The 12555-nt window shown below is 40.7% G+C and overlaps 1 protein-coding gene across 1 annotated transcript in view; it reads right to left on the reverse strand.

Annotated features, from left to right (window-relative positions):
* LOC106815085 (TBC1 domain family member 9-like) overlaps positions 1–6933 on the reverse strand; it is an 18344-nt gene extending 11411 nt beyond the window's left edge. The window contains exons 1-8 of the mRNA XM_014819511.1: positions 6851–6933; positions 4956–5032; positions 4722–4775; positions 4508–4579; positions 3323–3455; positions 2966–3082; positions 2680–2768; positions 1950–2131 (exon numbers count right to left, since the gene is read on the reverse strand). Of these exons, the coding sequence (XP_014674997.1) occupies positions 1950–2131; positions 2680–2768; positions 2966–3082; positions 3323–3455; positions 4508–4579; positions 4722–4775; positions 4956–5020 (712 nt within the window). The 5' untranslated portion in view covers positions 5021–5032; positions 6851–6933. The remainder of the gene's footprint in view (positions 1–1949; positions 2132–2679; positions 2769–2965; positions 3083–3322; positions 3456–4507; positions 4580–4721; positions 4776–4955; positions 5033–6850) is intronic.
* Between the last annotated feature and the right edge of the window lie 5622 nt (positions 6934–12555).

Raw genomic sequence — 12555 nt, forward strand, 5'->3', positions numbered from 1 at the left:
CCAGAGCTACTTTTTCATAGCATGATTTTGTTAAAAATTCCATAATTTTGATGCACTGACTCTAATAATGTCTCAGAAGCCAGAAATTGTCAAGATTATGCTTTGGCGAAATCGACGAGGTCACAAATTATTCCTAATGGTGACAAAATCACGGAGGCCGGGTTTACATGTTGCTGTATGCATGTTGTGTACAAAGTATGACTGCATGCACTGATTGTCTCATTCGCATTGTTTTTTAATTCAAATCTCGTTATGTCTAGCCCAATAAAAAAAACTTGATTGCCCGAACAGGGAAGTGCAATTTCAAGCTACCTGCCCCGGGGCAAATTTTGGTTGCCCCGGGCCATCGGGCAAGCGGGTTTGTCAAGCCCGGCATCGCAGGGTTCGAATTTCGGCTGAAAATTTAGTGGACAGCAGGACCACCAACTTCAGAAAGTTGGTGGACCTGCACAAAAATTTGATGGTCAGCTTGTTTACTAGCAGTGAGTAACAAAATAGTATATAAAGATAACCATTGGAATTAAAACAGCATACGCATAACAAGGAGTTAATGAAGACAAATAGTGTCTTCATTAACTCTTGATGTAACTTAATTAGAGTTGGTCAAATAATGTTTCAATCTCTAGGAATATCGGGGGAGCTTCTGAGTAAGGTTTTACTTTCGTTTTTCTCTTCCCCAGTCCATGGTACCCCCATGCATAGATCTATCAATGCTGCCGCACATCCACAAAGTTACAAGTGCCTAGAATCTTCAAGTATATACAGTTTACATTTCTTCTAAATATCTACCTGAATAAAAACAGTCCACTTTCTACGTGACGAATTTGATTACAGCTGAAAACAGCTTTGATTACGTGCGTGTCAGGTGTCACTGGTCGTGCCCTAACTTCCCACAATAACCCCTGCGATATATAAACTTATTGTTACGCGGTTATAAAAACACATTGATTTCTTAGACTATCGCGAGTTTTTGTTCGTGTGGCGAATCATGCGTTGAGGGAGTTCATGCAGCTCTAGATGTTTTGGATACCCTAGCTGTCTACGTTGAGGAACGGGTCGTAACGCTGCCGGCGGCACGGGAGCGATTTTTTCTCGTAGCTTCCAAAATTTTCGCTCTCGTAATTGTTGTTACAAGAGCGCTTTGAAAGCTGACGGGAGCGAAATCGCTTGCCGCTCCCGTGTATTTTTTCCGCTGATAGGGTTAGGGTTAGGGTTAGTCAGAAATAGCTAAACGAGCCAGGTCAAACAGAGGTCAGGGGGACATAGACCCTACGAGCACTACTAGCCTCTGCTTTCAAAGTTGCGCACCGCAACTTTTCGGCTGCAGGCTACAGATCGAGGGTGTTTCTTATTTATTAATTTAAGAGGAGAAGGAATGCAATATTTTATAAACAACTTTCAGATTCAGTTATAATATGGACGAATTTGTCATAAAATAAAAATCATTCGGTTAAATAGCAGTTAGGTATAAATATAATTGCACTTTTGTGATTACACTCTCCCCTTTGCAATACAGACAGCCAATCGACACACTGAACTAGATCTGTGTTGTACAGAAAAAGTATTACCGAGACAACATCGTGCAAAAAAACGCAGTGACATCTTGCTTCTACTGTAGGCACATAGTAACCTAGGCTTTCACTGCAGATCTATACGGCCCACAACAAACCAGGTAAGACATTGCCGTGTATTTGTGTGCTTGGTCAACTTGCATTTAATGAACGGCCTAATCTGGCCAAATTATAGTGAACTGAGTTTGATTTGAGAGTGGCCGGCTAAAGTCAGGACTTTTAGCTTGCCGGCTCACATTATTTATTTATTTTATCTCAAGCTTAAGATTGCCCCGGCCACGCTGCAAAGATTCTCTACTGTTTATCAGCACTGTTAGTCGTATAGCCCTGTAGTGGGAGCGAAGGGGCCTACACGGGGAAAGCCAGGCGAACACGTACCCGTCGGCGTGGCGTCCGAATCCGCGGTGCCGCTGTCGAACGCGACGCCGGCGACCTTCACGAAGCCGTTGTCGGAGCCGATAGAGTGCGGCGAGCAGCTGCGGACGCCCTCGCCACGAGCGACCTTGATAAAGCTGCTGCTGCTGCTGGTGCTACAGATGCTCAGGTTGTCGCCGCTGACCCTGCAACACGGTTGCCATCAGCGACCCGACGTCACACTCTTATCGTATCACGTAATTCACCATTTGTTTCTGAGCTGAACGCTCCTATGCTCGACAAATATAGACGTGCCCTTAGGTGAGTATTTCTCAAAAGGGCTAGTAAACCAACAGACAATGCTTATAGGCAGAGATAAAAGGGGCCTGTAAAACAGCATCCAGACTGTCTAAAAAGTCAATAATATTATATTACGTATCTATAGTCTCATATACGCATTTCCTCTCAAAAATTACGCGTTATGATAATGGTTTAAGAATGTGCCACTAGGTCATATGCCATATATCATATCATGTCATATATCACCAGTGGCGTAGCCAGGGGGGGGCAATAGGGGCGGTCGCCCACCCTAAGATTTAGAAGGCTACCTTATTTAAACCAGCAGGATTGTTTCAAGTCGATAAAACATGCCAACAACATGCACCCCCCCCCCTTAGATTTAATCCTGGCTACTCCACTGTATATCACACATACAATATATGTGCTATCATTGGGAAAAACACAACACACTCACGGTCTTTGATCTGGCAACTTAGCCAGAAAGTCTGATATTTTTTCCAGGATAAATTGCCGGTCCTTTAACTCAGCGAACAGGAAATTAACCTGAAACAAATATTTTTTCATGTCAAACAAAATATAGCAAGTGAAATCTGCAGTTTTCCTCCCCATGAGATTGCTCTACATTTACAAAACAATACAACATTACACATCATTAGTATAGCCATCCATTCCACCGTTTTTATAATGGCATTACCTGTTAATGGCTACTGATAAAATGACACCAACAGGAAAAACCATACCTTGAGTTTCGTGGTAAAGATCAGTCCATTAGTTATGATGTTGCCCGTGCAAGTCTCCTTCTTCTCCACTACAAACAGGTCCCTCATAGGAATGATCACAGACACAAGGTCTGACACCTGCATATAGCAATGTTAAGCTCTGATCACAAAATCTACCAGTACACAGAAACAGAGCAAAGCACGATTGGTCGGGTAATTTGTCAGAGGCCATGCGTGTGTGGCTACATCAACATAGTATTTCCATGCCAAATGGGCATATACAGACAACTACAAATCCCTGAGACCAATGTATCAGAGAGGTATCACTGTGGTGTACCTTGCATATATATATATATATATTTATACAAATATACTTGCCCTGCTGTCATAGCAGATGTAGTTAGGGGATATAAACATCCTACCCCACACGTGCTGCTTGTTATATGGTGTCCACAGGGTGCATTCTGTATCTCCATGAAGCTTTTCTGTGGAGGGCAACTTGAACTTTATCCTGTAGGTGTAAAAAAAATGAAATCAAATATAAACAAATAGTCATTATGGAAAAAGGAACAATGTAATGACATCTATAGCTGCGTTCACACGTATACACGGCCTAGCTGGTACCGTACTTAGTTGGTGCTAAGTTCGGCTAAACAATGCGTTCACACGAGATACACGAGATTTGAGGCTTAGCTAGCTAGGTATAATATAGACTGGTACCCGGTCGACAGTTCCACACGCTACAACTAACGTCGTGCAGCGAACGGGTACCAGTCTAGGTAAGCGCGCTACAGTTTTGCATTCGAATGCGTTTCACACGACAAACAATACGCGGCCTAGCGTTTGGTTGCCGAATATACGCGGCTTAGTTGGCGCGGAATATGATTCCGCGCTAAGCAAGCCGGAGCAATCGCGGCTAAGCAAGCCGTGGCTAAGCAAGCCGTGGCTAAGCAAGCCGCGTATATTTTAGCGTGTGAACGCTTAAATACGGAACTAAAATCCTCGTGTGAACGCAGCTTATCATACATATATATATATATATATGTATATATACAAGTCCACGATCTCCTATCTGCAATTCCAAAATCTCTGACAGTTTTTCGTAAAGCGTCACTTGTGCACATGTCATAATGAATGATATGTAATGAATGATACTTTTTTGGTCTATATTTATCCCACTCAGTGTGAATATTCATAAGGTGTGCTGCAGAAGTATTCATATGTTTACTTATGCGGTGCTCCTACAGACCCGGCTAAGGTGTTACTGTAATATACAGTATGTGAATCCAACTAGTGCTAAAATCAAAGAAATTCCAAAACACATCTGGCCCAAAGGTTTCAGGTAAATGATTGTGAACATACACAACAAGGAATAAAAATTTAAATAAAACTAAAACTTAATAACAGCAATATCATTATTGTGCCTGTAGTAAAAAAATCATCATATCATTTCATGGCAAACTGCAATTTCATGTGATTTAACCATAACAAATTGTTCCATCCACAAACTAGGTGGAATTTCATCAGTGTTCTTGAATAAACTAGACAGACTGCTTTTGCTACCTGTATGCCTCACTCCTTTGTCTTGCATCGAGATCTCTCTTCAGAGAAGACACTTGTCGTGGCATAAAGTTCCTATGACAAAAAACATTTCACAGCAAAATAGAATATACCAACAATAAAACATTTCACGAACACATAACTACGCCAGCACCTTTCTAAAACATTACCGAAACATTACGCCAATAACATCTTCTTACGGAATCAACACACTTACCTAGTCTTAGAAGGCAAATCCCTATCTTCTTGGAAACCTTCCTCTGTGATAAGGCTAAAAATAAATTAGCAACCGCAATGAACATAATAGCCAAATAAACAAGACGATTTTGTGCAAATTCATTCACATGTCAAGTTCCATTAAACATAGATATGTAGTTTTTTTTAGCTAAACTCCCAACTGAGAAATTGAACACTATAAACATAGCAACCAGATTCAATTCACTCAACTCACTGTTTCATTGCCATGTTGGCAAGCTGTTCCATCAGACGAAGCGTTTCTGCTTTGTGCAGGAACATAGAGAAATATAACTGAAAACAAATATACAGTTACTGCTAGAAAAATCAAGTGCCGCAGTGCGACAGGGCTCATCTGGTGTTTGGTGTTCTGCTGATAAATTCCTTTGTGCATAGCAAGACGTCTTATACATAAGTCTTCTTTATTCTTGTTTGATTTTTGTAGCCAATTCGAACAAATATATCAGCTACACTTTCGCACCGCACACAATCTCTATGCATTGCAGACACATGTGCATTGCAGGTTGGCAGGCAACAATTATGATTAGAAGCGTGGCAGCCATGAGCTGCCCCGTGTTTTTGCCTACTCACGCGAGCATTCACTGATTCAGCCTTCAGGGTGCTATAGACAGACTGCTTTAGTACATAATATGATGTAAGAAGTGTAAACCTTGTTCAACAAACATTTGCCTTTGCAATTCAATTGTGCAACTGTAGAACCTCACATTCACACAGGTATGGGCTCTAATAATAGCAAAAGCAGTTCGGGGCGGCGGGGGGCGGGGGGGGCGGGGGGGGGGAGGGGTGGGGGTCGCTTGGTTAACAGTACAACAAAATCAACAATGTTAACGCCTCCTCTTCGAGGGTCAACAGTTATCCGACACCTTACCTCGCGATGTCAGCGGAAAGTACATTTCATGGTCCTTTCAATAAAGCCATAAAAAAGGTTAAGGTCAAGCCTAACAAACAAGTTTTTCAATCGCCCGTCAGACATTGTCCTGCAGAAATGTGTCTAAACATCTGCCGCGTGGCCCTGTGGGCGCGTCCCCAATTTCGGCACAGTGATGGCTTTTCTACCCGATGATGCCGTATACATCCCGATATCACGAGGCCTAGTCAAGCGCGTTTAGATTGTCCGCAATTCTGCATGTTCTCCCCCTATACCTTAAGTTAAGGAGGATATGTTCCCCCTTCTTTTACACTCTTGACCTTTCCCCTTTGACCCCCCAAGCTCGCATCCCCAAACTCGTTCGATTACCCCCCCCACGTCCCGACTTTCGAATCGCGTACGTCCGAGCCGTTTAGATTTGTGCCGCAACTGTTGACGGATGCACGGCACGACGGCACGCATGGCACAATCAGTGCGATCTACAAGCTGCATCTGACTCTCGGTCAGATGAGCTAAAAACCAATAATGATAAACATCAGTTAAAGCATATACTTACCTTTCACTTATTAAGCTTTATATGATTTTTATCATAATATATGAAATATAATATATATAGTGCATCAAGCGTGATAACATCCGGTGAAATCATTGGATAACGCAGCAGGCACTTAGCAATAGTGGCACTTATTGCCGTGCACGCGCAGGTCCCGGCTCAGACGGGGCACTAATGCTTGCGCGGGACGCATTGTTTATTATATGAGCGCATTGATGTACACAGAGTCAACGAATCTGCCTGCGTCTGGGACGGCTTTGGCCATTAATGAAAGGTCATTATACTGCTTCGCCGGGCCGCCCACGGCAAGAGGTTTGTGAAGCGGGGCAGGGTTGTGCTTTGTGTCGACCGTTTTGGCTACAGGGTCGAAGCACGCGGCAAATTAGGAGTATAAAAGAAGTATATCAAGCATGAAAAGTCGAGTTGCATAGTCATGGTGATGCAGCGAAGAAACATTAATCCGCCTGTTGTTGGGGCAACTAATGGCTCTCATGAGTGTTGGCTTTGGAAAGGAATAAGTGCCTCGCACTGCTCAGGGCAGTAATTCGTTCCGCGTCCAAGCAACCACTATGAGAGCATTAGTGCCTCGCCAACAGCAGGCATTAATATATATACAATATTCAATGATTGTTCTTAACTATTAGTTTGACGGTGCACGATTACATGGTACTCGCAATTTCGAGTAGAAAACCCTGAGCTATCAAGGGCCAAACAAATGAGCGCATAAGAATTTTATAATAACTCTGCAAGTCCTGTAAACAAAATAAACAAAAATAAACACCAATATATAATGGTAAGAAATACCGTTAAGTTTTTCAGTACAAACTGTTGCTCTCCCAGTTTGACATTTTGCACATTCTCTATACACTATATATAGCCGCCGCGCCATATTTTGCAATTACAGTATTATTGCTAGTAATCGCTAACTTTATAAGTTCAATCGCGATATAATAATAAGTTCATCTTAATCTGTGTCTTGAGGACATGGCCCAGGCACCCACGTCTCACATGAATATTGCTAGTAAGATGGTTGGCTCTGACACCACACATCAGCCACTGTGTCATATATTTTAAATCACAATGTTATTGCTAGTAATTGCTAACTTTTTAGCTCAGTGGGAATTAGTGAGTTAAGCTCTTCTCTCTCTTTCTCTCTGTCTCTGTCTCTCTCTCTGTCTCTCTCTCTCTCTCTCTCTCTCTCTCTCTCTGTGTCTCTCTCTCTCCCTCTCTCTCCCTCTGACCTGAGCTTACCGTGACATCAGTCCACCTGGTAAGCAGTTTGGCTTCCTTGCCCATGAGGAACGAGTAGAAGCAAAGGTGGTTGACACTCAGGTACATCCAGCCCTGACGAGGAACCTTACCCTTCCAGTAACTGCATGAGTAGTCTATAAACAGCAACAACGTACATGACCAGATACATTTAATACATGCTCACCCGCTATGTCCAACCATAGGTAACAAATAACCGGTTCTGGAAAATTTGTTTCAACACACTATGACAGCAACACCAGTGTAGTTAGATCACTACTATTACTTTATTAAAGAAATACTACACCCTCGAATTTTAGGGTGTATTACGATAGTAAGTCCATGAATAATAGTATATACCTACAAATTTATATAATCATGCATTCACATTTGTCATCAGACAACAGTGAGTTTCGAAGTCATTATTTTTGGCCACTGACATGCCACCCCGTGATTGTGCTGCCACCCTGACAAAGTTTATTTTGCACATTACAAACCGAGGGCTAATCTCAAAAGTGCAATTATATTTATACCTAACTGCCATTTAACCAAACAATTTTTAACTTTAGGACAAATTCGTCCATATTATACCTGAATCTAAAAGTTGTTTATAAGAATTTGCAATTCTTCTCATCTTAAATGAATAAATAAGAAACACCTTCAGTCTAAAGGCTGCAGTTGAAAAGTTGAGATGCGCAACTTTGAAAGACGATGGGCTAGTAGTGGCGCCACTGTCATTGTAAGCAACGATACAGTCGTTAGTTTTGAAACATACAAAAAAAAATTCTAATGATCATTTTACAATGAAATAATAAATTCAAGTATTCTTCTCATAGGACACTACCGTACCTATTCCTATCTCATGTATTGCACAATAAACATGTTTTGCTCTTGGTACACTAAAGTATTGCATATGGCCAATTGTGACTCAACATAATGTTAAAATTGCCTGCTAATTTGTATCCAACTATATCAGGAAACGTAGCCAGATACTTACAATTCACAAGCTTTTCTTCAGGTGGCAGTTTGAACAGACGCTGGAATTTCTTAACCGCAGTCCGGAATTTCTCTGAATCATCGCCTACGAAATTGAAGAAATGATTAATCTGAAACCCTCATTGATATAAGACATCAGAATATAAGTAGACACAATTATACCTAAAAAGATGTTTATGATTTATGGATTGGAAGGGTGAAATAATACAGAGGAATAAAAGACAATAAATAAAAAATGGAGAAGGAAGGTAAACAGCAAAGATATGTTTACAATTATACAATTACCCTACAGTTTAGAGGGGTGAAAGAATAAGGGGAATGAAACACACTCAATAAAACACATTTAAATTAACTAAATTGCAAAAAACGTGACGGCATGCCCACAAACCACAAATTGTGGTCAAATAGCTGGTAATATTTACAATGACTGGATGATGAATATGGTAACGAATAATGATGATCCCAGCTGGTGCAGTTCATAAACAGCTGTGTATGTGTCTGTTCTATATGCATAGGCAGCTGTCTGTGTGAGGAATGTTTTTTTTAGAAAATCCGATGACCCCAACTCCTAACCACTTAAGTTAATTATTACGGTATAAGCTATTAAGCTTACTGGGGTATTACCAGATAGCACTTGAAACACTGGGTTTTCTTTTAACTTCACTTTTCTTTGACAGTTGTGTGTTGAATGATAAAAGACTGGCATCATGAATGCAAGAAGCCTGCTTTCTAATGTAGTATGCTCATTTAGATGTGTCTAAATTAGGAAGCAGGTATCAATACCTTCAAGCTGTTTTGCTGGAAACTGTATGGTCGTCTGGGCTAGCAGACTCTCTATTTTGCATCTCACAAAGTCCGTGATCTCATCATCATTGTCAAACTCCCCTAAATGGCCAAATATGTAATAGCATGCAAAAATCTAGGCATTACCTTGCAAACAACCATGCTGACCATATAAAGGTTAAATGGCTTTGCCTGATTCAATTATAGATAACAATCAATAGGTGTACGCAATTAAAAACACTTTCTATTCATTATTGAATCATTATTGTGATCATTGTAATTTTGTACACAAATTTGTCACACCAAGTGATTGCATCATGTGTTTTTCTAGCCATTCCCAATGCTCAGTGATCTCCTGTCTTGTCTCGGCAACTGCAACACCTGGAACCAAGTAACAGAATCAATTATATGCAACATCCTGAACAAAAACAAATACTAGATTGACTGGATCACTTTGAGTGAACTCATGCTTAAACATGATCACAGCTCAGTCATGCACATGTACCTACCATAGCTAACTTCTGCACCTGGAGTCTGGTGAAGAACTCTGTACGGTGGTGGCTACAAAATAAGAAATATTCATATAACAATTACTGAAATTATTCAAATGCATATGCACCTCAAAATAAGCCGTAACTTTTTTCATTTCTTTACATGGGTTTCAGACATAGAAATTAATTACTCTCTGACCTTAGTGTCAAAAACTGTATCTAGGGTTCCAACAAGAAGGGACGTCAGACCTCCTTTGGTATGCCCTTTACGACACTGGAGTGTGAAATACGGGTTCGCTCGTTCGGTGATCCTAAAACAAATTGTCCAGAAAGTAATCAACAAGATAAAATTCTGCCCACTCTGTCATGAACAAATGTACATCACAAATCATGTAAATATGTAAATAAGAATATATATATAATAATAGTAATAATAATGAATAATAAAATCATCATAAAGAAATTATCATGTTATGGCATGAGATTACTGCAGTATCAGGTGATACCTGCCTTATAGCTCTGCACAGAAAATAACACATTATTGCGAAGACACAGCGAAATACCCCCATCAAACAAACATGGAAGCTAATGTATAAAAATTGCTTTTAAAAAATAATGCCAAACTCAGCATTAACTTGTAGCAGGACTGAATAATGACGAATTGTCATTATTCACCCCCTGCTTGCAGTAGATAAAGCAGTAGATAAGCTAAACATTAGAGATTTAAAATAGCAACAGTGCATTTATTACAGATAAGGCTTTCAATGTGAATAAATATAGAGAGGAACCCAGTCTTATGGCATTGCAACAGGAAGAAACCACGTGTCTAGACAATTTACACTAGGTGACAATTATAAGTGAATATGAACATGTTGTAACAGTTTTGGAAATGTGTGCTGCTCTGTCACCATGTGTAACTACTATTTAAGATTTGCCTTATATAGTATCATAAATAATGACCCCTTTTCCCACATAAGGAAGAATGTGGACTTTATCGGATCTACCTTTCATGTGTGTGCAGACTCGATGCACCTCGGGAAAATAGGGGTTTTGTAAGGTTTCTTATGTAATCTTTACTTAAGTGTGTGTGCGTATACTCAATAATAGATTTTCAATACTTGCTTAGACATTGCTCTAGTTGCACTCTCGTATAAATTTGCATTACATTTTCAGGGGTAGAAATTAACTTTTGAACAAGGGAGTCCAACGGACTCCCTACCCTCAAAAAGAGGGAGTCCGCAGCAAAATAAGGGAGTCCGCAGTCTGAGGTTCAAAATTAAAGATATTAACAATAACGCATGTGCTAATTTTTAAGATTCATGCAGTTGCACGTCTGCCAAATTTTCTTTGGACATTAGCTGAAAAAATACAGTAATTCTGCGAGGCCATGCTTCGGAACAAACTATAGTTAGTATAGCAGAATTTTCAGGGAGTCACATGGACTCCTGCATATATGGCAAGTCAGGGAGTCCGACAGTAAATCAGGGAGTATTTGATTTTGACCTCCCGTTAATAAATAACTTAATAATGAAGTAGGAGGTATGTAAATGTTTTCGTTGCACTCGATCATTTGAGCACAATCATTGCTTTCAACACGTGCCATCTTCAAAGGATCCCTTTAAGCTTAGCCTACTGTATTATTTTCTGTCATTCCGTATTGGAATTCTCTCCCTTCCTCTTTAGTTAATTGCAAATATGAGGCTTTTTCTACTGTGATCCTCAGTGTTTATCTGTCTATTTGATCAACTCTATCTCTTTCTGTTTTCAATATAGTTCCTTGGACTTTGAAGACTAATATTTATGACGTTAAGAGGTTAGTGCCCTTGGCTGAAGAATATATTTACAAAGTGGCTGGAGGTACGGCAACCGTCACTGGTTGAAGCCCCTTTTGGCGTTCGTTTGAGGGCTGGAGCAATTGTTCGCGATCCTCTGATGTAAAGTTTACAATAATGTTCATTTTCATACATAATCCGAGTGTTTTCTAGCTCATCAACTCTTAAATCGTGAATTTATTTCGAACGGCATAATTTCGAAATCTGAATTAGCCGCCGCCATCTTTGTCTCGTTTGTGGGAAACCCTATAGACTGCCGTACCTGCAGCCTCGTAAATTGGAGATACAGCTGCCGTACCTCCAGCCACTGCCATATATTTATGATGTTTATGAGGTAAATGCAAGATTAAATCACAATCTTCACTCCTATGGCAAAAATCTAGTGCGGGGCCCAGACCTAATTCAGTAAATGCTCTATAGATCAGACACATTACGACCTAAGCTGCATTATAAGGGAAATAGAATCCCCGGAATCCGGGGAATTCCCTGCGCGTAGGCCTACATCCGTACAGGCTACAGCGCCTACACTAGTACAGACCAAAGGGCCTTAAATATAACAAGGAGATGAAGCGCCGCCATATTTGGCGTAAATTTGGGTTCGGCAGAGACCCTAGAACAGATTAGTGTTCTATTGTCTCTGGGTTCGGTCTGCACAGCCGTCTCAGCTGATTATGGTCCATAGATGGCACCCTTGAGGCGAAAAGCACACAGCCAATCCGCTTCCTCTTCTTGTTATATTTAGCTCCTTGGTACAGACTACAGTACAGGCTACAGGCTGAACTCAGAATTGTACAGCTTACCACTGCCACTGGCACTACTACTACTACTACTAGTACTAGTACCAGGAGTAAGATAATATAGGCAGGCTTTCAGATTTGAAAAGTACAGGAGGACTACTAATGACTCCCCTAGGACACCATAGGGGGTCTTTTCACGCTCCATAATCACAACCTTAAGAGGCATGATGGAGAGCTCCACTAAAAAATCACACCCTTAAGAGGCATGATGGAGAGCTCCACTAAAAA

This window comes from Priapulus caudatus, unplaced genomic scaffold (genome assembly GCF_000485595.1).
Source record: "Priapulus caudatus unplaced genomic scaffold, Priapulus_caudatus-5.0.1 Scaffold1038, whole genome shotgun sequence".
NCBI classification, from domain to species: domain Eukaryota; kingdom Metazoa; phylum Priapulida; class Priapulimorpha; order Priapulimorphida; family Priapulidae; genus Priapulus; species Priapulus caudatus.